This window comes from Polyodon spathula, unplaced genomic scaffold, assembly GCF_017654505.1.
Source record: "Polyodon spathula isolate WHYD16114869_AA unplaced genomic scaffold, ASM1765450v1 scaffolds_1271, whole genome shotgun sequence".
In the NCBI taxonomy this organism is placed as follows: domain Eukaryota; kingdom Metazoa; phylum Chordata; class Actinopteri; order Acipenseriformes; family Polyodontidae; genus Polyodon; species Polyodon spathula.
In genome coordinates, this window is record NW_024472754.1 from 222,179 (window position 1) to 248,231 (window position 26,053).

At 49.2% G+C, this 26,053-nt stretch overlaps 1 protein-coding gene across 2 annotated transcripts in view; it reads left to right on the forward strand.

Annotated features, from left to right (window-relative positions):
• kmt2a (lysine (K)-specific methyltransferase 2A) overlaps window positions 1–24,055 on the forward strand; it is a 40,713-nt gene extending 16,658 nt beyond the window's left edge. The window contains exons 4-36 of one of the 2 annotated variants that reach the window (XM_041242336.1): window positions 518–695; window positions 1,002–1,236; window positions 1,382–1,446; window positions 1,640–2,101; window positions 2,217–2,305; window positions 3,074–3,199; window positions 3,616–3,729; window positions 4,191–4,337; window positions 5,176–5,271; window positions 5,440–5,560; window positions 6,262–6,375; window positions 6,922–7,106; window positions 7,278–7,448; window positions 7,775–7,885; window positions 8,323–8,396; window positions 8,824–9,011; window positions 9,402–9,508; window positions 9,977–10,114; window positions 10,283–10,441; window positions 10,643–10,760; window positions 11,024–11,102; window positions 11,465–11,625; window positions 11,709–11,867; window positions 12,040–16,504; window positions 16,850–16,918; window positions 17,348–17,430; window positions 17,558–17,731; window positions 18,148–18,222; window positions 19,037–19,211; window positions 19,717–19,824; window positions 20,224–20,307; window positions 20,408–20,537; window positions 21,175–24,055. In XM_041242336.1, coding sequence (XP_041098270.1) covers window positions 518–695; window positions 1,002–1,236; window positions 1,382–1,446; window positions 1,640–2,101; window positions 2,217–2,305; window positions 3,074–3,199; window positions 3,616–3,729; window positions 4,191–4,337; window positions 5,176–5,271; window positions 5,440–5,560; window positions 6,262–6,375; window positions 6,922–7,106; window positions 7,278–7,448; window positions 7,775–7,885; window positions 8,323–8,396; window positions 8,824–9,011; window positions 9,402–9,508; window positions 9,977–10,114; window positions 10,283–10,441; window positions 10,643–10,760; window positions 11,024–11,102; window positions 11,465–11,625; window positions 11,709–11,867; window positions 12,040–16,504; window positions 16,850–16,918; window positions 17,348–17,430; window positions 17,558–17,731; window positions 18,148–18,222; window positions 19,037–19,211; window positions 19,717–19,824; window positions 20,224–20,307; window positions 20,408–20,537; window positions 21,175–21,450 — 9,036 coding nt within the window. In that variant the 3' untranslated portion in view covers window positions 21,451–24,055. The remainder of the gene's footprint in view (window positions 1–517; window positions 696–1,001; window positions 1,237–1,381; window positions 1,447–1,639; window positions 2,102–2,216; window positions 2,306–3,073; window positions 3,200–3,615; window positions 3,730–4,190; window positions 4,338–5,175; window positions 5,272–5,439; window positions 5,561–6,261; window positions 6,376–6,921; window positions 7,107–7,277; window positions 7,449–7,774; window positions 7,886–8,322; window positions 8,397–8,823; window positions 9,012–9,401; window positions 9,509–9,976; window positions 10,115–10,282; window positions 10,442–10,642; window positions 10,761–11,023; window positions 11,103–11,464; window positions 11,626–11,708; window positions 11,868–12,039; window positions 16,505–16,849; window positions 16,919–17,347; window positions 17,431–17,557; window positions 17,732–18,147; window positions 18,223–19,036; window positions 19,212–19,716; window positions 19,825–20,223; window positions 20,308–20,407; window positions 20,538–21,174) is intronic. The other variant, XM_041242337.1, reaches the window with a different exon arrangement.
• Window positions 24,056–26,053: the final 1,998 nt, after the last annotated feature.

Genomic DNA, 26,053 nt, shown 5'->3' on the forward strand with positions numbered 1-26,053 from the left:
GGTCTCAGAATGACTGGACAGTCTGTTGTTGCCTGTACAGACAAAAGCAGAATGGCGAGGAAATGTGTTTATGGAAATAAGACTCCCATTGTATAGAGGTTTGGGCCGTTCCTGGTTTTCCTGGGAGTTTAATAAGACACACCTGAGCTTGTTGCCTGTACACACTGTGGCGACTCACGCTCGTATTAATACCTGGAACGGATCAAACTGCTGTACAGTAGGAGTCTGTGGAAGAGAGTGTGCAGGTTTGCTGTATCAGGAATGGTGTTTTTTAACTATCATCTAATCTCCCTGCAAGAGTCAAAGGACTCCACTTTAAACTTGAAAGACACCATTCACCATCCAGTCTTTCTGAGTTATTAAACGTTTCTGGATTTATTTTAAAATCAAAGCATTTAAAATGATTGCGTGGGTGCATTTGTTTGAGTGCGCGGGCACGTGTTGTTGTGAGTGACTGGCTTGCATGCGTGTGTGTGTGTTTCTTGTAACGGGTGACTGACTGGTTTTCTCGGCGCAGGGGCAGGAGAGCGACTCTTCAGAGGCATCCGTCCGGGGGCCCCGCATCAAACACGTGTGCCGAAGGGCTGCTGTGGCCCTGGGCCGCAACCGAGCCGTGTTCCCCGACGACATGCCCACCCTCAGTGCCTTGCCGTGGGAGGAGAGAGAGAAGATCCTGTCTTCCATGGGAAACGACGGTGAGCACTCGCACACTCCCACATGGAAACCGATTCCAGCAATGCTAGCGATTCTAACCCTACCGCTGACACTTAGCGGTCCAGCAACAAGTTTACTTGTCAAAGGCACAAGAAGAAAGACTTTAGCAAATGAGATCCTGTACGTATAGCTCCCAGAATACAATGGGTTCCAGTATTTTATAAGACGGTACCATGTAGTACCTGAGCAACAGTCTTTGTTGCTGTAATTAAAACACAGTTAGGGTTGGTTGCGTTGTAAAGCTGGTGCCGGTGTCTGATCTGAAAGTGTGTTTGTTTTCCCTCCAGACAAGTCCTCTGTAGCCGGCTCAGAGGAAGCTGAGCCCCCTGCCCCCCCGGTGAAGCCCATCAAGCCCGTGACCCGCCACAAGACCCCCCAGGAGCCCCCCGTGAAGAAGGGACGCCGGTCGCGGCGCTGCGGACAGTGCCCGGGCTGTCAGGTGCCGGATGACTGTGGGGTCTGCACCAACTGCCTGGACAAGCCCAAGTTCGGGGGGCGCAACATCAAGAAGCAGTGCTGCAAGTGCGTGCTCCTGCCTGCCTGCCTGCCTGCCTGTCTGTCTGTCGTGTGTCTGTGTCTGTCTGTCTGTTTGTGTGTGTGTCTGCCTGCGATTCTACATAGGCTCTCGCCAAGTAATACACTGCTTTCCATCTCTGTACTCCCACAGGGTGAGGAAGTGTCAGAACCTGCAGTGGATGCCTTCGAAAGCGTACCTCCAGAAGCAAGCGAAAGGTAGGCGGACATAAACAGCGCCGGGTACTTTAACAGCTGGCACGGGCACCTGAGGTGGTGTGTGTGTTGTTTTTTTTTTTTTTTAGAAGACCTGTGATTTGTTGTTTTCTCCGTTGTGGGCAGTACCCACAGTTTTTCAGTTAAATTTTAATGTTTTTTTTTTTTTTTCCTCGTCCACTTTTTTTTTCTTAAGCGGTGAAGAAAGAGAAGAAGAAAACCAAAGTGCAAGAAAAAAAGGAGGCGCTCCATTCTGTGAAGAGTCATTCCTCAGAGACCAATCAGAAGCTGGCCATGCCCTCGGGAGGCTCTGCGAGGGAGGAGCCAGCACGCAAGAAGAGCGAAACCCCGCCCTCAAAACCCAGCGAAGAGAAACAGCAGCACAGCCCCCAGTGGGACAGGCCCCCACCTCCCAGCACTGCCCTCCCACAGGACTCCAAGCAGCCCACAGCGCCCCCTACTGCCACCTCCAGGAAAGAGCGCAAACAGCCACTGCTGCACACCCCTCCCCCTGCCCACCCCAGTGGAGCCCCCCAGCAGCAGACATGGACACAGAGCCCCGGGCCCTCAAAAAAGGAGGGGGCCATTAGAACACCCCCTAGCGAGCCCAAAAAAAAGCTACAACAAGCATCTGCCAGCACCCCTGGGACAGAGACAGGTAAACAAAGCAACTGGATGTATTCTGATCTAGCTGCCTGTCGATCATTGTAACCAGCAGCCTGTGCTTCCTGTGTTACTTGTGCAGCGGTGTTAACTGTCCTGTTTGTTTTCAGGGTCAGAGCCAAAGCAGCAGCAGCAGCAGCAACAGAAGAAACAGGCACCCCGCTCCACCTTGCCCCCAAAACAGAAACCCAAAGAGAAGGTAACCCCCACAGACTCACTGCGGGCCGGCTTCGCTGAAGCTTTCACCCCGCTTTCTTTCCAGTCACTTCCCAAGGTATTGCCTGCCAACCTGGGGGGAGGAATGATCGTTTACACGCTTCAGCTCAGAGCACTGCTGCGGGCAAGGCTGGTTCCCATTGGAGGGGAGAGGGGAGGGCGTGGTTTCAACCAAGGGACTGCTGGGATCAGATACATTTTTCTCTGATTTTGAAATCTTTTTAAACTCCTCGGTTTGTCGTTTTAAAGCCTCCAGGTGGACCAGAGATAAAGGCAGTGCTGGTGGTTGTATTAGGTTTCAGGGGGGTGGGGTATGTTCAGTAGAGCAGGAAATCTCTGGTATGACAGCAGTCCCTTGGTTGAAACCGCACGCTCAGCACTCCCCTGGGGTGTCACATGACACACAAAGGTCCTTTCCTGTGATGGGAACTAGACCCAGCAGTACTGCTCCTGCTGTGCTCTTAGCCATTCACTGTGTTAAAGACATCAGCCACGAAAACTGTCCACTGTTTGCTGTGCTGTTGGGTGAGGGGTTTAGTTTAGAATATTCTGCTTTCCAAACGGGAAGCAGACCTTGAAACGTTTGTCACTGGGTTTACTGAGTTCCTTTAAGCATTGTAAAGTTTTTTAAACATTTAGTGGAAGCCCCTACATGTTTGCAGACCCCTGTATTCCCCATCCAGCCCCAACACATTTCCAAGGTCTGCTTGGGTCTCCCCGGGTCTCACTCTTGTTTGTGTGCTCGTTGCAGGAGAAGCTGCTTCCCAGCAGAGCGGAGAGCAGTACTTTAAACTTGCTGAGCACTCCCTCGAATGGAGGCAACACCAGGCAGAAGCTGCCTTCCGACGGAGTGCATCGAATCAGAGTGGATTTTAAGGTAGGGATCGGGGCAGGAGGAGCACGGAGAACCTGGTTTATAACTGAATAGATGGATCTATATTTTGTACACTTAGAAAACTGAATATGAAGTGACGTCCATGGAAATATGAATGCAGGTTGAATGCAAAACGCTTTGATGTTAAAAATCACTGTTGAGGAATGGTCTAAAATGCAGTGCATCTTATCCTGTGTGGAGGTATCATCCCGTGCATTGAACAGACTTCATAGTTTTAAAGTAAAAATATCTATTAGAAGTTCAAGTGCAGTCTTTGATTTGCGTTACGTTAATACATTGTGTTGAGGGTGTCTCTTCCACAGAAATGATTTTGCACACGTTATAAGATTTTAAAGCAGAATGCTGTTGAATGCTGATGAGCTGCAGGGCAGTGCTGACTTGTCTGTGCATGTCTGCAGGAGGACTGCGATGTGGAGAATGTCTGGGAGATGGGCGGGCTCAGCATCCTCACTTCAGTGCCAATCACTCCAAGGGTAGTCTGCTTGCTGTGTGCCAGCAGCGGGCATGTGGAGGTAAGAGGGAGAGGGAGTGGGGTCTAGATTAATGATGCAAACAGCAGGCAACCGAAATAACAGCCTCCTTGAGGATCGCACGTGACCAGTGCGTCGTGTAGCACCCTTTGTGTTTGACTTGTGATGTCAGTAATGGAGGGGGCTCGCTAAATCTCCAGCTTGTTTTAAAGTGAGTCAGTGAGTCATCAACGGTTGTTCAGGTCAATAATGTAGTAGTAGATTTTCAGCGATTTCTTTTTCTGCTGTTCTGTTCCACAGTTGGATACAAAATGATTGATCGGCAGCCTCTATGCAGTGAGTGCAGCTGACGTAAGGCTGTTCTTGTTCGGCTTGAATTCATATACACTGTAGTATTAAATGAGGCTGTACTGGTCTTTCATTTAGGGGAAACGAAGCAGAAATCCCCTGAGCGGGCTGTACTGAAAGATTCTTCCCCTCTCCCCCGCTCTTCCTCTCCTCAGTTTGTGTACTGCCAGGTGTGCTGTGAGCCCTTCCACCTGTTCTGCTTGGAGGAGAGTGAGCGCCCCCTGGAGGAGCAGTGGGAGAACTGGTGCTGCCGACGCTGCAAGTTCTGCCACGTCTGCGGGCGGCAGCATCAAGCAACGAAAGTAAGAGAATTCCCTGCTTCAACATCTCAGGTGATATTTAAGCAAGCTGCTTGAAGTGTGTTCGGCTCCTGTAACAGAATTTATGAATGTATAAATGGCTGTGGCATGCAAAGGTTTAGTCTGGCTTCGGTTTGGACTGGAAAAAACTGCATAGGATTGTGCAGCGTGCTGGATTACAGACATACTACGCAATCTAATGCTGTACCTGAAAAATACATACAAATAAAGGAATAAAATAATATTTAACACTAAAAAAAAAATCCTTTGTTACAATACGTTCAGTAGAACTACAGTCCAGGTATATCCTGTGATTGAAGATTTGCATTCATTGTACTTTCTCCATTGAGTAAACAAGGCTTGTACTGTACTGTACCGTACCCGATTTCCATTGGTTTTAGGGAAACAAGACTTCCATTCCAGAATAGAAAGGTTCCGGATTGTTGAGGCGATTGCTCCATTCATTTCAATTGGGATTTGTTCGGAACCCAAAAATTCTAGAGAATGCTGGATTGTAGAGAGGCTGGATTGGACAGGTTTTACTGTAACACACACTCTACTGTGCAGTGCACAGTTGATTTTACCCCTGCTCTTTATGGTACGAATGATGCTTTTTGTGCTCTTGTTAATTCAGAGTTGAAGCATTAAAGGGATGTTGGTTTAAAGTAACGATCTCAAATTGCAATGTCCGCCCCGTCAGAATGTAATGTGCAGACCCTTGGGCTTGCCACAGATGCACGATTTTCATGGAAGGGGCCAGCAGTTTCAGCAGGCAGAATTTCCCTGCATGAGAAAGCCAGTGCTGATAAACAGCCTGTGTGTGCGTCTGTCTCCCTTGCAGCAGTTACTGGAGTGTAACAAGTGCCGGAACAGCTACCACCCAGAATGCCTGGGTCCCAATTACCCGACCAGACCCACCAAGAAGAAGAAAGTCTGGGCAAGTTCTCCTCATTTTACCTCCTTGTCTCCTCCAGCTGTTTTATACTGTGGTAAAATCGATCGTGTGGTCCTCCTTCTTTGAGACGATCACGGCTCAGCATTTCACACGCAACATTACTCATGTAATGAGTTTGTAATGAGTTCCCCTCCTGTCTGTCTCGCTCAGATCTGCACCAAGTGTGTTCACTGCAAGAGCTGTGGAGCCACGACCCCCGGCAAGGGCTGGGACGCACAGTGGTCACATGACTTCTCCCTGTGCCACGACTGTGCCAAACTCTTCGCTAAAGGTGAGGGGGGGGGGGTCACAAAGTGTCAGAGTTAATTTAATTTTGAATGCTGAAAAACCACAAATATAACAAAACTATTGTATATCAACAAATAATTTGTATTCCATTTCGTTGGGGACGGTATGGAGCTGCGCAAACCAGTTATTTCATTGTTCGGATCAAGCTGTCCACAGGTGAGGGTCCGTTGGTGTTAATAGGGCTAAGTGAAGAAACAGCTGCTTGGGTTTGTGTGGATTGCTGTTGTACACAGAGTCTGAAGAAAAGCAGCAATCATTACAAACCCAAGCAGCTGTTTCTTCACTTGGAATGGTAAATTAGCCCACTCAACATCGGTGACCTTCACCTGATTGTCAGCACTTTTGTTTCTGCAGGGATCTCAAGCCGTGTGCTTGAATAATCAATCCGTGCGGCACTATTAGCTACTGTGTTATGTTTAAAATTTCTCTGCATCAATCATATTGGCACGAAAACATCATGTTAACTAAATAACACCAGAATTATTTTCTTTTGCATTTATATTCATTGTTTCCCTAGATCAGGGAAGAAATGTCATGTCATTTTAACATTTAAGCTTTGCTCTGTCGGGTTAAAAAGACACAAAGAACAACCTAATAACTAAGGCTCCTGGTTTGTTGGTTATGGCTCTCAGATTGTATCAGACGCTGAATTGCATCCTCGGTTGGGGGGTCTCTGTCTTGCAGGTAATTTCTGCCCCCTGTGTGATAAGTGCTACGACGACGATGACTACGAGAGTAAGATGATGCAGTGTGGGAAGTGCGACCGCTGGGTTCACTCCAAGTGTGAGAACCTCACAGGTTAGTACCTCCCTCCCTCCCGCCCCGCCCTGCCCCACCCCGCTGGCTCTGTCACTGCACAAAACTGAGCTTCTCTTGAGCGTACCAGCTTCCTCAAAGTTCCTTCTCATCTTTTTTGTAGATGGTTTCGTTTTCCAGACATTCACTTACAGCCAACCATGTAGATTCACTCCCTCTGCGCAGCAGGTTTTAGGATCCCACTTGGCTCCACCGCACTTAAGGGAGTTTAAAGTTTCAGGTCAGATCTTTATACGTGCTGCACAGGAAGTGAACGCAGTGCAGTGGCGGTGGGACTAGTGAACGTCCATTAGAATCAAAATAGAAAATGAAACGGTCGACAGAAGGATGCTGAAAGATTTGCAAGGGCGTTGTTCTGCCAGTAACAGTGGAGCATATGTTTCTTACTGCCTTGTCTTAATTTGTTACACACTTTTTAATTAAGAAAGTTTAACAATAACCTGTTTTGCTTAGAAGTCCTGTTGAGTTTCACCTGTGAAGTGTTCCCATAGTTCAGCCTGATTTTGCTCTCTGATCTCTCTGCCCCAGACGAGATGTACGAGATCCTTTCTAACCTGCCCGAGAGCATCGCCTACACCTGCATCAACTGCACTGACCACCACCCTGCGGAGTGGAGGACCGCCCTGGGGAAAGAGCTGCAGGGATCAGTGCAGCTTGTCCTGACAGCTCTGCTTAACTCCCGGACATCCACGCACCTGCTGCGTTATAGACAGGTGAGCCAGGCACGCACACCTGTCCATCTGGTCCTCTGGAGACAGATACAAACATCTCTGACCCCCATGTAACCTCTTTTTCCTACCCTGCTCTTTTTTGTGAAATCTCCTGAGCTCTCCGTGACCTCCTGACCTCTCCGTGACCCCTTCGTGCGACGATTTCCTTTGCAGGCTGTGAAGCCCCCGGAGCTGAACCCCGAGACGGAGGAGAGCATTCCCTCACGCAGCTCCCCCGAGGGCCCGGACCCCCCCGTGCTCACCGAGGTGTCCCCCCATCACGAGGCACCCCTGGACCTGGAGGGGGTCAAGAGGAAGATGGAGCAGGGTGGATACACCTCCGTGGTGAGTACATGCAATCCCAGAGGCGCTATGTAACATACATCTTCCACCAGGTAGATGAGCCAGCGCCAGTGTCTGTGCTGCGTTGAGTATGTTCTCGTGTGGAAGAAACCAATTGGCAGGTAAACTAAGTGTAATGTAGGCCAATCTTTCATGTGCTCTCGAATAATTGTGATACACTGAACCACAAGGAAAGTAATCCTCAATTCACAGTCGGTTTCCATTTGGACAATAGCTGTAATGGAAATTCCTCTCTTGTTTAAACTGATGACGAGGCTTCCCTGTGAATGATAAATAAATGCGTGTGAATCTGGGTGTCGTGGTTGCAGCTGGAGTTCAGCGATGACATTGTGAAGATCATCCAGGCAGCTATGAACTCGGATGGGGGGCAGCCAGAGAACAAGAAAGCAAACAGCATGGTGAAGTCCTTCTTCATTCGGGTGAGTGACCGCCCTGCACACAGCAATATGGTAGACTCTCCACTATATAATGAAATAGACATAAATGACGAATGTTTTGACTAGAAGTCTTTTTTTTCAATAAACATTTGAAGACCTTGAATAAGGCTTCTTGTCAAAACGTTTGCAAACTTAGTCTTAGTTTTAGTATTGTTTTTAAAATTCATTTAGCACGGTTTAGTTTTACAGTTATGGATTAGACTCCACTATCCACAGACTAGACTTTGTTGCTATAGTGGTGTTTTTCAGATGGATCAGGTTGCAGTGAAAATGCTTTTCGTACAGGAAGACCTGACATGTGTTTGAATAATGCACAATCAATTATCATGATGCGGCCCCTGGTGAAATTGAGTTGGACAGCCTTGCTTGGTGACCTGTTCTTTCCTAACCTACAGACCCCTGTCTCTGTTATTTGGCAGCAAATGGAGAGAGTGTTCCCCTGGTTCAATGTGAAGGAGTCCAGGTTTTGGGAACCAAACAAAGTTTCCACAAAGTAAGTTGTGACCTGCGATCCAGCTGACCAGGGATACTGACAGCCTCGTTTCCCTGATCCAGCTCACCAGGGATACTGACAGCCTCGTTTCCCTGCTCTCCTCCGTTCATGCCTGTGAATGCTAGCCTGTGCACTTCCATCCAGCTGAGTGGTTCTTTGAGCAGCTGATAGTCACATGTTGCTTCCCTGCTGTAATTTAAAAATAATCTGTGTTAATTGGTCTGAGAATCCAGTTTGTTTAAATATAGTAATGAATGTAACATTGAATGCATGGTGAATAGTATGTTTTAGGAGACCTATATTGTTTTTGGTTGGTAATATGCATTTAAATGTATTATTACTTGGGCAATTGCACGTCAAATATTCTGCGTGAATGCACCGCTGACAGGCAGCGCTCTGCCCCTCCCGTCTCCCTGTCTCTCTGCAGCAGTGGTCTCCTCCCGAACGCAGTGCTGCCGCCCTCGCTGGATCACAACTACGCGCAGTGGCAGGAGCGCGAGGACAGCACCCGCGCAGAGCAGCCCCTGTTCATGAAGAAGATCATCCCGGCGCCCAGAGCAAAGGGGCCGGGGGAGCCAGACTCCCCCACACCTCCTCCCCCGCCCCCCCCACACAGTAAGAGAGAGAGAGGCTGAGGATTGACAGTGACAGCAGAATTGTTTGTTGAAATTACAGTGCTGCTTTGTTCTGTTACAGTTAGTTTTACAATTGTCCTACAGTAATTATAATTACCCTAAAAAGTATCCGTAAACAACTTCACACATTAACATGTTTCCTCTGTTCCAAATATCCAGACAATAATCACAGGTACAAATACAGAAACACTGTCATTTTTTTAACAAATATAAGAGTAACGATGGAATGACAAGTAAATGCACAATCGATTTGATTATATGGTAACGTTGCAGTTCATAATTGCGCAGCTGCACTGAGGTCCAATGAGCTCTGAATTGCACAGCTGTAGTTGGAATTGACCCCAGGCCTGTCTTGGCGTGTCCCCTGCAGGTTCAGATCACAGTCGAGAGGACAGTCCCGAGCTGATCCCTCCTCCGGACGTGGGTGATAATCGGCAGTGCGTGCTCTGTCTGAAGTACGGGGACGACAGCACCAACGTGAGTCCATGAGCAAGGGTGCCTCCATACCCTGATCTCGCCGTACGTCGCGCTCCTGCCTGCAGTGATACCCAGCACGGAGACCCGCTGCTCCGGATCGCTTTCCAATCCCAGCAGCTCCCTACAGACGATTAGTAGAGAAGCAACGATGAAGCCGTTCACAGATCATTGATCACCATTGAAACATGCATTGATTGGTCCATCGCCCAATTAAGAGACTTGCGTGGCGAGCTACCCAGCAACGTTGCTAGACTGAAGCTCTGTTTTGTGACGAGCAGTGGCAGAATCTTCTTGCTGTTTTAGTTCGTTCTCAGTGCATGTACAGTATTGTATTAAGTGATTAGTGTAGATGATTAAGAAACACGTTGCTGATTTGCTTGGGAGTTTTATGCGTTTTTAAAGAATGTTTTTCACTAAATCAGTTTTTATGGGTTGAGATAAGAAGGCTGTGTCTCCCGAACCCCGCAGGATGGAGGCAGGCTGCTGTATGCTGGGCAGAACGAGTGGACGCATGTGAACTGCGCCCTGTGGTCGGCCGAAGTGTTCGAGGATGACGACGGCTCTTTGAAGAACGTGCACATGGCCGTCATCCGCGGGAAACAGCTGGTAAGCGGGTGTATTGTAATATAAATCCGAACTACGATAGTTTTCTCGCGTGTAAAACCTCTTTTTTTATTTTTCGAGCATGAGTTTTTGTTTCTGACTGCCTTTGTCTTCTGTCTCCCTCTGTGTCTGTCTGTCTCTGCCTGGGTTCTCTCTCCCTCTCTCTCCCAGCGCTGTGAGCATTGCCAGCGCCCTGGAGCCACGGTGGGCTGCTGTCTGACCTCCTGCACCAGTAACTACCACTTCATGTGTGCCCGTCTCAAACAATGCGTCTTCCTGGAGGACAAGAAGGTGTACTGCCAGCGGCACCGAGACCTCGTCAAGGGAGAGGTGAGTCTGCACTGCGGGCAGCCTGGGGGCCACAGCGCTGCAGCTCCATGCAGGAGGCCCTGCAATGTCCTTTATAGAAGTCATTTGAAATGTTATCAACTAAAATCAGGAAACGTGTTTCCTATTATTAAGCATGTTGTAAGTGCTGTGCTCCAAGTCTTAGTGATGCCACTGACACATTGACCCTCTGTCTCTCTGCAGGTGGTCTCGGACTCCGGTTTCGAGGTCACCAGGAGGGTCTTTGTGGATTTCGAAGGCATCAGTCTGCGGAGGAAGTTTCTGGCGGGTCTGGAGCCGGAAAACATCCACATGATGATCGGTGAGTGTCCGCTAGCTGAGAATTAACTGGGACTAATCGAGCAACAGGTGATACTGAATTTCACTCCTGGCTTAATTAACCAAGTTTGGCTGACCAGAGTGTGTGTGTGTATCGGGTAGGCTTTTTAGGTTATTGGTTGTGAAAATGGAAATCGATTTTATTGTCAAGTGTGTGATTAGTCTATTAATGGCAGCAGTGGTAGCAGCACTACTAGTACAGACTGTCTGACTTCATGACTCTGTCTCTCTGTGTTTTGAACCCAGGATCCATGACTATCGACTGTCTCGGAATACTCACTGACCTCTCGGACTGTGAACGCAAGCTCTTTCCAGTCGGTTACCAGTAAGTTCACGTTGATTCATCTTCCAGAGCTTGAAAATCACTCCAGTGCAAAAAATCTCCAGGACCCCTGTGTTCAGGCTGGTGCAAAGACCAAATCACATTTGTAAAAATCTAGCAAGATTCAACAGAAAGAAGCAGTTCCATTACTGTTTAGTTGTCAGTTTCCTCCTGGTAAGATCATTTTAGTCCTCTCCAGAAAATTTTCTGTTGCGCTCGCTTCAAAATAGGGACCTCCTGAAACCTGTTTGCACATGCGTATGAATTGTGTGTGTGTGTGTTTTGTAAGTGTATTTGAATTGCTTCTTCATTCAAGTGCTCCTGTTAGTCTTGCTAGCCGTGTCCCCTCCCTCATGCCTCTCCAGGTGTTCCCGTGTGTATTGGAGCACGCAGGATGCACGGAAGCGCTGCATCTACACCTGCAGGATCGTGGTGTGTCGGCCCCCCCAGGTGGAGAGTGACATCAACAGCACCATGGAGCACGAGGACAACAAGACCATCGCTCACAGTATGGCAGCTATCACAGGTGAGTGGAAACTGGGAAGCTGGGATTCAGACACGTTCTCAGGAGAGCTAGCTAGGTTTTAATCGCTCTTGTCTTACTTGCAGACATGTTGCCCAGCCCTGTCTCAGTGGAGCCCCCTGCTGTACTGTTCAAGGAAAGCCTACCTCCCCCCAGACTACAGAGTGCAAGCCGGAACAGACACCCGAGCTACTCCCCCACATCCAGATCACCGGGGTCTGGGTCCCGGCCCTTGCCTTCCGCAGGTAATACCCCCATACCATACAATACCATATCACACTGTACCATACGTTGCCAAAGCATACTGTAGACCAGACTAGCTGGGCCAATAGTAACAGAAAGGGAAGCGGTGAAAGGAATCAGAAAGCAAGCCCAGATCCCGGCAACAGCAGTGAAATCTTGTGTTCTTCCTTTCAGGGAGCCCCTGTCCGATGACTCACGAGGTTGTGACGGTGGGGGACCCCTTGCTGAGCTCTGGACTGCGGAGAATAGGGTCCCGCCGCCACAGCACCTCCTCCCTCTCCCCCCAGCCCCCGAAACAGCGGCTCACCTCCCCCTCGCGAGGCGGACAACCAAGCGGTCCCATCCCCTCGCCCACTCGAAAAGAGAGCGGGGAACCAGAGACTGGGACCGGCGGCAGCAGCAGCAGTGTTCGAAATCGGGAGTGTCAGCCTGGGCCACTCAGCCCTGGAGGCGGGGTGCGGAAGAACCAGAATAATCCTCATCAGCAGCGAATGGGGAGTAGCGAGGGAGGGGTCAACAAGGTGCAGGGAGAGCTGACTACGAAAGGAGCAGCAGCAGCAGTGGTGAGATTGAGCCAGACTTCACCCCCACTGGGCACAGCAGTTCTGTTCAGCCAATGCAGAGGAACCAACAGCAGCTCCTCCAAGAGTGAGAAAGGGAAGACTGCCAGCGCCAAAGACCCAGCACTCTCCTCTAGCCATGGTGTCGCATCCCGGCACCCTTCAGCTACCTTTCCCAAAGACGGCAGTGGTGAACGCGCTAAGAACATGAACTCGACCAGCACTGCTATCACTGCCCCTAAAGAAGCCCTGGCTGCAGGGTCACCCCAGCCACCACACCACAAAGGTGGCAAGAAATCCTGGGAACAACTAGGTGGTGCGCCAGCAGAGAAACCTTTGCGTGATACCACACAGCCGGAAGATACTGCTAAGCGTGGCTCGCAGCTCGCCACCTGCACCGCGACAGGCCACGGGACTCACAACTCCAAAGAGAAACGATCCAAAATGAAAGCCAGGGAGGCTGCGAAAGACAAGGAGCAACTGCCGCCCAATAGCAGCACGCAAGCTAGTACCGGCACTGCAAATTCCATCTGTGGCAATGGCAAGACGCCCGGAAGTGGCACTAGCAGTGATGCTGTAAGAATAGACGCAGAGGTGTTTGAGAATCAGGTTGCTGACAAACACCTGAAGCCTGGGGATACATTACCCAGCATGGAAAAGAAAGTCGACACTCCTAGCCCTGCCAACGAAGGCAGCCAGTCCAAAACCGGCACGGATAAAGCCTTTAAAGGATCACAGCCACAAAACGAAACGCCGAGGAAAGAAGCGCAGCCCTCCCAGAGGAAGCGCACAGTCAAAGTGACCCTGACTCCGCTGAAAATGGACCCAGACGTAACTAAAACCGTCGACACCTCTTCCTCCTTCCCTCCTGCAGCCCCTCAGAAAACACCGGCCTGCACACAACCCTTTTCCTCTCCCTCTGCCAGCCCCCAGAGCTCGGAATCAGAGGTCCTCGGGCACCACGATGAAGGGGCCTCAGAAATCCATGACCACCAAGGTGGCATAGAAGATATGGCTTATGGGAAGGAGGGCAGTGGAGACGGCGTTGAGCACTCACTTCAGGATGGCAGCGGTGGAGACAAGCACCAGGAGGAGGACAGTGACGGGTCAGTGAAGCGGCGCTACCCTCGCCGCAGCGCCAGGGCTCGATCCAACATGTTCTTCGGCCTGACTCCCTTCTACGGCGTGCGGTCGTACGGGGAAGAAGACCTCCCCTTCTACAGCAGCGGAGACTCCTCTTCGGGGAAGAAGCGTGGTGCAGGAGGGGGCAGCAAGCGGTCTGCGGAAGGTCAAGTGGACGGCGCCGACGACATGACCACTTCCTCCTCGGAAGAAAGCGGGGATGAAGATGAGGGCGCCGGCAGAGGCAGCGATGAAGGCGACTATTATTACAACTTCACCCGCACAGTCATCAACCCTGGCACAGTGGTGACTCAGACTGGGGTGATCGAGCAGTGTCTGGGGAGGGTGGCTCCACTGCGCAGCTTCCTCAAGGAAGAGAGCGACGAGGAGGAGATGACTGGGGAGAGGGAGTTGGGTCTGGCCAGGATCGGGCAGCTGGATGGAGTGGACGACGGCTCTGAGAGTGACGGTAGCGTGAGCGCCACCACGACCACGACTGCGTCATCCTCCGCAAGCAAGAGCATCCAGAGCGGTGGCACGAGGAAGGGCAAGGAGCGTCGCACAGAGAAGCTGGATCTGGAAGAGGAAACGGGGAAAGAACAGATTGGGAGCAGCAGCGGCGCCAACAGCCGTGAGAACAACAAGAGCCAGAAAGACTCCAGCAAAATGGAGAACTGCCTGCCCTTGGGCAACGTGAAGGCTCAGGGACAGGACTCCTTGGAGGCTCAGCTTTCACTCAACGCCGAGCTGTTGAAATCCGATTCGGACAACACCAACAGCGACGACTGTGGCAACATCCTCCCCTCAGACATTATGGATTTTGTGCTCAACACCCCCTCCATGCAGGCCCTGGGCCAGCGGCCTGAGTCTTCCTCATCCGAGCTCATGTCTCTGGAGGAAGGTTTTGGTCTGGGCGGCAACCGTGGCAAAGAAATGGGTCTGTTTGAGGATTTCTCCCAGCAGCTGACCAATTCTGAACCAGTGGAGAGTGGAGTGAGTGCCTCCATACCCGGGGAGGAGCAGTTCGAGCTCCCGTTGGAGCTGCCTTCGGACCTCTCAGTGCTGACCACCCGCAGCCCGGCAGTGGCCACCCAGAACCACAGCGGCCTGATCCCGGAGCAGGCAGAGCGCTCCATTCTGGCTTTGCCGTCAGAGGACTCTGTAGAGAAAGGGACCGATGAGCAACACGCCCCGAACAAAGGTCAGCTGGGAGGACAGGATGAGACGCAGGTCGCCGAAGGCCACATGACGCCAGAGCAGTTCATCCAAGGCATGGAGACGGACCATATCACCAATCCAGCTTGCGGGCAAGGGGCAGAGCAAGGCAGTCAGGATTTGGCCAGGACATCTGTTACTCCTGGGCTGCAAGTGCCGGCTTCCCCTACAGTGTCCCTACAGGGCCCAAAGTACATGCCAGGCACTGCAGAGAGCCCTGGACCAACCCAGGTGGCAAGTACAGCAGTCCAGACCACTGCCACACACCTGAAGCAGCCCACTGAGAAGCTGATTGTAGTTAACCAGCACATGCAGCCGCTCTACGTCCTGCAGACTCTCCCTAATGGGGTGACCTCGGTCAGCACGGCAGCTGGAGTGATGGACACAAGCTCCTCCGTCTTGGGTTCAATGGCAGGCGGGCTGGCACTGGCAGCCGGCCTCAACCCTGGCATTCCCACTTCCCAGTCCATATTCTCCCCGACGGGTAAAGGCCTGCCCATGACTCACCACTCCCAGCTTCATGCCTTCTCTGGGACTGGGCAAGCAGGGTTTCAGTCCGGTATTCCCAGCTCCACTTCTGGTCTCCTCATCGGTGTTCAGCCCTCTCAAGACCACCAGATTCTGGTCTCCGAGGCAGGCCACCGAACTGAACTAGCCCCCAACTCCACACCTCCTTCCAGCTCTACCTCTTCGTCCTCGACCACCTCTCCCTCGGGTCACGGCAAGAAGCGCCAGATCTCCCGCTTGCAGCCGCGCAAGCCTAAGAAACTTGCACGATCGGGTAGCCAGCCGACTCTGGCTCCTTCGGAAGCCGCACCCAATATGACCCTCATAAACTTCTCCCCTTCCCAACTGCCCACCGGCATTCCCAACCAACCAACCACGACCTCGGCCACTCCTCACCGGACTGTCCCAAACATCATCAAGCGCCCCAAATCGGGTGGCATGTATTTCGAGCAGGCGCCCCTGCTCCAGCAAGGGATTTGCACTCTGGGGGCACCGGCTGGCATGATCGGGGCGGATGTGTCGTCACACTTTGTGCCCTGCACTGTGTCAGGCTTGAACACCAACCAGTCCCTTCTCAACGTTATGTCCATGGGACAGAGTACGGTCTCACTCGCCAGCCCCGGACGCCTGGGCCCTGCCGACCTCACAGGATCCATCAGCAACCTGCTTCTCAAAGCCAGCCAGCAGAGTCTGGGGCTCTCCGACCAGCAGGTGGCACTGCAGTCCGGAGCCGGAATTTTCTCCCAGTTGGGCAGCCCCATGCCGACTCCAAACACTGGTAGCATCTGCATGCTTCCTTCGACCCAACCCATCGGCATGCCAGTCTTCCATCCTGCTGACCAGGAAGGGCCGTACCAGTTACACCACCACCAGATCACACAGCTGTTAGCCAGTAACCCATCGCTTCTGGACCCAGTCAATACTAAAACCTCTGCGCATGGGGCACTCGGCGCCGTGGCACAAGACAGCGCCCGAACCCGACCGGCCTTCACCTCTGCTCAGAGTTCCAACGTGGGACCAGCTCCGGTCCGCTCTGACCAGCAGCCAGCCACGCAGGTGACCGCTGCGCCACCGTCGACAATGGCGATCTCTGGGAAGGGCAAACCCAAATCCAAGCGCACACAGCACCTTCCGGACAAGGGCAGCGGAAAAAAACACAAGGTGTGGCGCTCCGAGAGCGCCGGGGAGAAACAGCCCAGTGCGGACGCAGGAAGTGGAACTCCTGCAAGGTCAGGGTAAGGAACGTTTTAGTCATGAGGGCATTCTGCGCCGTCTTGCTAGCTGGATACCAATAACTTGTTACAGCACCTGCCTTAAAATATGGTACTTTGTGTTCAATGTGAAAGAAGGAATGCAGAAAAGGACAAAGAAAAACCTTTGCTTGTTTTTCCTTTGTCCAGTAACCACTGATCAGTTATTACACTCGGAATAGTCAACAACACTCTACTGAGCATTTGCTGCAATGAACCATTCCAAAGCTTGATCTTTGTGAATTCAGTCAGAAAGCCAGCAAGCAGAGTGTTTTTTGTCTTGGCCTCTAAATGCATGGCGTGACTGTGTCTCTGTGTTCCTCACTGTAGTGTACCAGGTCCAGCCTCACAGGAAGCGATGGAGGTAGACCAGAAGAATGAGCGAGAGACGGGTATGGGGTACGTGCCAGAGCAAACAGACCATGGGGTCTGTTGTAATGATCTATAAAGTGGAGGATCTTAAAAACCCTTTACTTGAGATGTATTAGTATCGCTGATGGCGCCCCCCAGGGGTGATTTATTGAACCGCTTATTGAAATGAAATGAAAATTAAATTAGGTCAGCAGAAAGACTTTGGCAGTAATGTCTGTATAACTAAAGCTTCCTGAAATAAACTGCAGAACGTTTTCCTATTGACATGGTCAATAACCACAGAGGGTGCTCTCAGTGGTGTCTTACCGTGTTCCTGTACGTTCGGTGCATCACTGATTGCAAGAGCTGTAGACCTGTAATACTGATATTAGTAGAATGAATTGCATAATTGTGTTTCAGGATCGAAAACTCTCAGTGTGAAAAATATTTGTTTTAGTGGTTCTGTTTTTCTTCCAGGCCAGGCCCCAGTGTGACAGAAGAACCAGCAGCACTGACCACAAACAGCACTGTCCTCAGGGAGGAGAAACGCAAGCTCGAAGGTGAGCTCAAGATAAGGGGACTTCAGAATTAAAAGTCAAAAAGGCTTGTAATATTGTGTGATGATGTGTATTGACCCCTTCATTTATTCTGTATTGTATTATAACCGCTGTATCATCCCCCCCACAGGTCGGCAGACCCTAGAGATGGAGGGGGTGGGGGGGTTCAGCTCCCCACTACTCGCTGTCCTTGAGCAGGAGCGACGCAGGAAGGAGTCTCTCTCGGACCGGAAGTCCAGGAAGGGGTTAATGTTCGAGATCTGCAGCGATGATGGTTTCCAGATTTGCTCCGAAAGCATCGAAGGTGACAAAGGAGAAGGGAGTCGTCCGGAACAGGGAGTTGAGCCATCAGACCCTGTCTTTATATTAAAAAAAAAAAAGACCTTCCCTTGCAGTTATGTGAACAACTCCTAGTAGCTATCCTCCAGGCTGAGGCTTATTTATGCAGAGATCAGTCCAGAGTAGATATAGCAGGGGTCTGATTGCTCATGCTTCTTGCACAAGGTCATTTCAATAGTATACCTAGACAGGGAAGCTCTGAAACCCAGGACTGTATGTAGGATATTGGGTTGGTTTTGAAATGACATCCCTGTGCCTGTAGATCTGATTGATAGATGGTTGATTTGCTGCCGTCATTAATACATAATAAATAAATACAGGGCAAGTATCAGTTTCTAACACTGTCTGGTATTGACCCTCGCTTACCCCTCACGTCCTCAGATGCCTGGAGGTCTCTGACTGACAAGGTCCAGGAGGCCAGGTCGAACGCCCGTCTCAAGCAGCTCTCCTTCGAAGGTCAGTGCTCCCATCTGCCCCACGTTTCTATTGTAGAAATGGAGTCTAGTCCAACCACCCTGGCATGGGAGCTCTTTTGCACAGCGGTTAAGCCTGTCTCTTGTAGCGTGCATGGTTGCCAGATCGCGCCCAGCCCCCACTCTAGCTGGTTTGATCATGCGTGGCTGTTATCTTGCTACAAACTGTTCAAGTTTCTTTTGAATTATCTTGCATTGTTGAAGTACTATCTGATGAATAGGCTGAGGGCTTTATACAAGATTAAAGATGCTCTCTGTAAGCTTATCAGAGCTCGCAGGATTACGAGGGATTCTATGTAATCTGAGGTTGCCTGTAGTCTTATTAGAATAAAGCTTGTGAACGGCTTGCAGTAAACTTGGCATCATTCTGAGTTTGCTTGTGAATAGCTGAAGAGAGGTTCTGTTGCATGTTAATATCTTGATATCTACAACGTAAACGACTTGTATAATTGGGTGATTCATCAGTAACTATATAATATGAAGCAGTTCTAAAAGAAAATGTCCTTGGCAAAACTTAATGTATTTGAAAAACGTTTCAATCGCCAGTGAGAGAGAATTCTGGTATGAACGTACGTCAAAAGACATTTTAGTTGACGTGATTTGAGGCTTTGCATGCATTCAAAGAGGGGGTTGCCCTTGCAGCCCGAAGTACCTTCAGTTACTGTGCAAGTGAAGCGGTAGCTGTTGGAGATATTAACATGCAGACTGGGGAGTAAAGCCTCTGATGGAGGTGGTGGGGGAGTAGATGCTATAGAGCTAGACAGTGCTTCAACACGACTCTCTGTCTCCCCCTGCAGGCGTGAACGGACTGCGCATGCTGGGAGTGATCCACGATGCCGTCGTGTTCCTCATTGAGCAGCTCTGCGGAGCCAAGCACTGCCGGAACTACAAGTTTCGCTTCCACAAGCCCGAGGAGGCAGTCGAGCCCCCCCTCAACCCACACGGCTCAGCCAGGGCAGAGGTGCACCACAGGTACACAGCCACCAGGGGGCACGCTGAGCAAGGCATTGTGCTGGGAACAACACTGACCAGTCCTTATATACATTCCACTGATTATACTGACCAGGCCTTAAATACATAACTCGGCTCTTGTATATTGTGGGCAATTAATGGCAACATATTTTTCAAAATGTATACCCAACAATCGGATGAAAGTGCCTTTTTAATATATATTTTAATTATTTCAATAGTTTTTTTTACCAGATCATAAATACTCTGTTTCTTTGTATACAGTAATAAATAATGAAAGTGCTCCATGTGACATGTGGGGGCAGGAGTTACATTTTTCTAATTATTGCAGTGGTTCGGAGTGATGCTGCTCTGATATTAAATGGAATCGTAATAATTGCAGTTATTATTATTACAATGATATTCTCCTTCAGAGGTTATGGAGTCGACTAGCAGTCTGACTGCCTACCTCTTGCTCTGTCTGTCTGTCTGTCTGTCCCTGGCGTTGTTAACTCTGCTGCCCTTGCAGGCGCTCTGTGTTCGACATGTTCAACTTCCTGGCCTCCAAACACCGGCAGCCCCCAGAGTACAACCCCAACGATGAAGAGGAAGAGGAGGTGCAGCTCAAATCAGCGAGGTGAGTTCAGCACGCTGCCCCCTGCAGGCAGGGAGAGACTGCCCCAGACTAAAGGACTTCAGCATGGAGTTGTGATGATGGAATTGGCCAGCGATTTTGGATTGGTGGTTGCATAAGAACATTTAACAAGGAGTGGAGGCCATTCAGCTCATCCCTGTTCTTCTGGTTCCCAGCCAGAAAAACTACTGTGCGGAAGTGTTGATGTATACAGAACATATATCATTTAATTTAAATGACTATATAGTTACAATCTCATGAGCACCCAGTTCTGCATCTCATGAAATCTATAATGTGATACATGTCATCTGTAACTATACTGATGTGTGTCTGTCTTTGCATTGAATATATAATGCATGTCTGTGTTTGCAGCTTTTTTAAAGTCTTGTATTGTCCTTGCAGACGGGCCACCAGCATGGACCTGCCCATGCCCATGAGGTTCCGGCACTTGAAGAAGACGTCGAAGGAAGCTGTGGGGGTCTACAGGTAGGTCAGAGAGCTGGTGTCACACAGCAGTGTGAGAGTGCGAGGTGACATGGCCGGTGATTTCGGAGATCTGTCTAACCCCAGTGTGTCTGTGTCCCAGGTCTGCTATCCACGGCAGGGGTCTGTTCTGCAAGAGAAACATCGACGCAGGCGAGATGGTGATCGAATATTCAGGGAACGTCATCCGCTCGGTCCTGACTGACAAGCGGGAGAAATACTACGACGGCAAGGTAAGGGGCAAAGGTCTGTCTGTCTACAGGGGTTAGGGGCTGACGGCCAGCTATCTGTCTGTCAGTCTGCTTCGAAGTATTCTTTTTACAATTTAAGGTTTCAGCCTGTGTCACAGCCCCCCAGTGTAGCACTAATCTTGGACTGCTGTACCTTAATTAGGTAGTTCAGTAGTACCTCGTTTCCATACACACCTCAACCTGGGTTGAAATGCTGCTGCCCCTGTCACTGCGTTCCCATGTTCATTTAGCCAACCCACTTTGGCTGCCAGTCCAAGTGAGGAGTGTGTGTATACATCACAACGCTGACCAATCAAGTGAGGAGTGGGTGTGTACGTTACAACACTGACCAATCAAGTGAGGAATGTGTGTGTACGTCACAACACTGACCAATCAGGTGATGAGTGGGTGTGTACATCACAACACCGACCAATCAAGTGAGGAGTGGGTGTGTACATCACAACACTGACCAATCAAGTGAGGAGTGGGTGTGTACATCACAACACCATCCAGTCAAGTGAGGAGTGGGTGTGTACATCACAACACTGACCAATCAAGTGAGGAGTGGGTGTGTACATCACAACACTGACCAATCAAGTGAGGAGTGGGTGTGTACGTCTTTCTTTCTGCTGTTCCACAGGGGATTGGCTGCTACATGTTCCGCATCGACGACTACGAGGTGGTGGACGCCACGATGCATGGCAACGCGGCGCGCTTCATCAACCACGCCTGCGAGCCCAACTGCTACTCGCGGGTCATCAACATCGACGGGCAGAAGCACATCGTCATCTTCGCCACGCGCAAGATCTACCGGGGCGAGGAGCTCACCTACGACTACAAGTTCCCCATCGAGGACGCCAGCAACAAGCTGTCCTGCAACTGCGGCGCCAAGAAGTGCCGCAAGTTCCTCAACTGAGCCACCGCGCGCGGACCTCCTCCTCGCCCTCACCCTGCAGGGAATCGCGCCCCTCCGCCAGGCCCCCCGCTGTCGAACCGCGGGCTTCCCTGCCACGCTGACTGCTTCCTTGAGCTGGATTCTGTGATGCTGCAGGTGGGGGAGAGAGCAGGGGCCGCCCTGTGAAACGCAGGCATGGCAGGCGTGCTGGATAGAGGTAGCTAGGGGTCAGGGTGTTGCTGTGGCTTGGCTGACATTGGAAAGGGAGGGCGTTTCATGTAGGAGGGACGGGCGACGAACCTCATTGTTGAGCAGAAGTGTAGAAAACCAGTGTGGGTGCTGATGGGGTGGGTCTTATTTTATCAATAGCCAAATGCAAAAACATTCCACGACTGCTGAGAGGCAGCAGAAATGTGTCTGTGTGACAGTCCCTGTCTTTGCTGGCTCCCTCACCTTGCCGATCAGAAACCCAGCTGGGTGGAGGGTCCCCTGCACCATGCTGCCTCACTCCCCCTCCCCTGAATCTACTCCAGAATAAGAAGGGATTCTCCTTCTTATTCACACTAACTCCGCTCGCCACATCTTGCTGAGATTATTTTTCTGTTGGAAAGCGTACAGTACAATGGCCATTGGCAGCCAGCGATTTTGTTGTTTTTGACTAATTTGTAAAATGATTCCAGTTGTGTCTTTTTTTTTTTCTGCTGTTTTAGTTTTTTTAAACACGTGTTGCATGACCGAAAAATCAGGACTTTTATTTATTGAATTATTTATTATTTTTTTAAATAATATTTTGGATCTAATAGTAAAAACAGGCATTCCTTAGGCGTTTACCATGAACCTCCCCCCCCCAAAAAAAAGCAAATCTGAATAGAAAAGCAGAACAGGTTTGATTACGCGAAGCTTTGACCGGGAATGATGTGCCTTTAACCTTTAACTCGTTACCCCTGGTCCAACTAAAGAGACTAGCTGCTGAATCCAGCCCGTTCCTATCGCTGGAATTCATTGTTAATCGTAAATAAAGAACTAAGAAATAGTGATACCTGGTTCACACTCCACCCCCTTCCCCACACCTACCCTGACACTCTGTTTAACATCCAGACAGTAGAAACAGGTCTAGTGAGCTGTGTTCTGGTTGCTGTGTGTGTGTGTGTGTGTGTGTGTGTGTGTGTGTGTGTGTGTGTTTTCTATCATGCTAGTTGAAGGACTGACCTACCTTGAATTTTGTTTGAACACTAGAGGGAGTCACAGAGCTCTGGAAGATGACAGATGTTCTGATAAGAATAATAATGATATTGAACCATGCTGATGTATGTATTTGTACCATGTAGATCATGTGATCAGAGGAAGGGAGGGTTATAGGAAATAATGCACGCCAGGTGGAGTGACAGTACTAGGACACCCCAACCCTTCAAAATGGGGCGTTTTAAAAGGACTGTTTTCTAAGAGACATTTATGGTTGTTTTTAATAGGCATAGGAACTGGTTTATATAGGAAAGCCTTCAACTCCACATCAACACTTCTCACCCTGTTCCAAACTGAAAAAAGTGAAGCGGAGACAGGCAGGGAGACACTTGAGATGTTGTCCGCGGCTCATACACTCACTCGGTCATGACATACTTTAGCATGTATATTATCCACCGTCCCTCCTCAGTGTCTGTTACACAGCCAGTATCAACTGCTACTCTCGATTCTGCTTTTTCCAGTTTTCATTCCAGTTTCTGTTTGTTCTTTATTACCTGTCTTCTTTTCTTCTTCTCCATCTGAAATTAAGACCGGCACACACTGAAGAAGGAACCAGGACCCCGGCCGTTCTCTGAGGTTTCCCATCCAAGTACTGACCAGGCTGTCTGTCTATCTGTCTCTCCCTGTCCTTTCTTTCTCTGTCTCTCCTCTTGTCATCTGATTCATCCCCTGCATTTCTTCTAGACTGCGTTATGGATATCTCTGTTAAAGTTGTAACCCTGAGCTGAAAGCAGCCTGCAGTGACCTGTAGCCCAGCCCTGACTCAGACACTACAGGGCAGGTGGTCTCAGACAGACTGGCTGGCGATGCCTTCACTTTAGTCCTTGTGATCAGCGAGTGTAGACCGGACAGGACTGCTTGTCTCTACCGTCACAGCAAAACATTCCCTTTTATATTTCTGTCATGGAGCGTAACCGCTGTCTAATATTCCTCCTCTTTTCAGTTTTCACCCGGAAGTGTTTTGGTACAAGCGATCGATTCACGTCATTTAATCAACCGGATTTGATTTTTGTGTCTCTTTCTGTTATTATATTTTTGCAATGAGATTCGTGTTTTTAACAAGAAAATGTAAATAGTATGTATATTTTTGTATGAGGAAGAAAAAAAGCCCTTAATAGCAAAAAGCACTTATGACAAATTTATTTTTTTAAGAAGCGAGTTGTTGTATTTATTTCTTTCAGGGGGGAAAAAAAAAAGTTTACATAGGTTGAAGTTTTAATATTTTTACAGATTTGATTTTATATATTTGCTTCTGTAATTGTCTCTTAGAAATCAGTCATCAAAGCCCCTGCCCTATCTCAGTTACTGCTGTGCACATAAAATAAAGATGTCTGACACCGGTCACAACACCTTTGCCTCCTAAGTAGTGCTTTCTGTCTACCTATTAATTATTAAAAACATAAATAAGCCTGGATGATCCACGGTAGACAGTTTCTGCTGTGGCAGACTTCTGTAGAGGGCTAGTGAATATAGCACTGATGTAGACTTATGGAGAGGGCCAGTCAATATAGCACTGATACAGACTTCTGGAGTGGGCTAGTCAGTATATAACTGATTCGGTTTATGGAACACGGACCGAATCTTGCCCCACCTTCAGAACGGATATAAAAAAATTATAATTCTTCAGGAACCTAAAAACTTAAACTTGGAGACAACAGCACTTCTCCATAGCAAGGGCTGCCTCCCGCCCTGTCTCTGTAAAGAGGAGGCAGGCTCCATGGCCACTTCTCAGCTGTCCTTCTGTGTGCCCGTCAGTCACTGTGCGCATCATTGCACCACGTGAAGTGTCCTGTACTACTGAGGCTTTCTTCCCAAATACAGACTTGCTTCCCCTCAAGTCCAACGATATCACCTCCAGTCTAGCCGCCTTAGTTTTTGGACGATTCCCTTCAAACTTAGAATGTTGTTGTTTTTTTCCCCCCCAATGTTTTTGGGAGGGTGACTATTCAAACTCCGTAGCGTTCACGCAGACCGTGTCTTGTTTGAGAATACTAAAGGTAACGGACATGCACAGGAGCTGTGCTGCAATGGGGCACGGGGGGGGGGGGGGCTCCCTTCAGCTTCCTAATTGTGAATGTATATTTAACAAGAACAGACCAGGCCTGTGTTTGTTATATTGAAATATGAAGTTATAAAGGTATTTTATCACGTGAATAACCTCGAGTGTTTTTTTTTTTTTTTTTTTTTTTAAATAAAAGGATTATTTAATTATCTGTGTAAATGCTGTAAGCGGGTCAGAATATAAACACAAGGGCTTGGTCCAAGTCTTTCCTTTCACCATCCATTGCAAAGCAGTAGAGAACAGGAGCAGTCTTCTCCACTAAGCAGGGCTGGGCTAGAATCTCCCAGCACTGCTCCCAGCGAGCCTGGCTTCAGGATCAGCGTTCTCTAAAGCTGGGCACGGGTGGAACGGGACGCCACAGAGTGCCGTGGGCACTGCATGTGCCACTCAAGTGATGGCCCGGGCTGTACGCAGTCATGAAACCTTTTTGAAGTGATATCTGTTGTGTTCAGCTCCTGTGATGTGAGTCCCGATTCATTCGTAGAATGTGCATGGTTTCACCCCTGCCCTGGGACAGACACATTGTATTGTACTATATACTGTATGTGTAGAATGGGATAACTGCATCTTAGGAACAATGACAAATACAATAGAAACAGCTACTTACTTTTAAGTTGTGTGTTTTTTTTTTTTTTTTTTTTGCATTTCAGTGTAAAGGTTTTGTGTTACAGTTTCTGGCATAGAATGAACTGCAGCTTGTAATAACTATAATAACTAAACCTACTACAGTACTTCTTTCTGTGTCTGTGATATTCCCACCAGGGGTCACTGCTGTTTGTAAGAATCAATGATAAAAAAAAATATATATATATCTATATATACAGTACGTAAAATGTGGTTGTGTTGCTTGAAGTTTCTTGTCTGCCAAAATTTGATACTTGTGTTTCTTGTAACAATTCTGTGTTTTTTACAGTAAGATTACCAATATCAGCCCGCTTGATCAACGTGTGTGTGTGTGTGTGTTTTTTTTTTTTTTTTTTTTTTTTTTAAAGTGTAAGGCCACAGAAAGTGAATCCCAGTTACCCCTTCCAGGAGTGTAGATTTCATTTGTTTTTAATCTGATGTGGTATTTAACTGTGCTTCAATGTGCTGGCCCAGTCATCTATGAGAACACTCTGAACAGTAGATGTGAAAATTGTCTCCAACAGAAGAGCTAATGGTGAAACGTAAGTGGGCAGAAGGGATTATAAAGAGGGAACATGTTTTGCTTTCTGTGGCCTGTTATCAGCAGAGACTGTTCTGTCTCTCTCTCTCAATCTCTCTGTGTCTCTGATTTAAAACTTGCAGTTACTTTTCAACCTGCAGCATTCACTCCTCGGA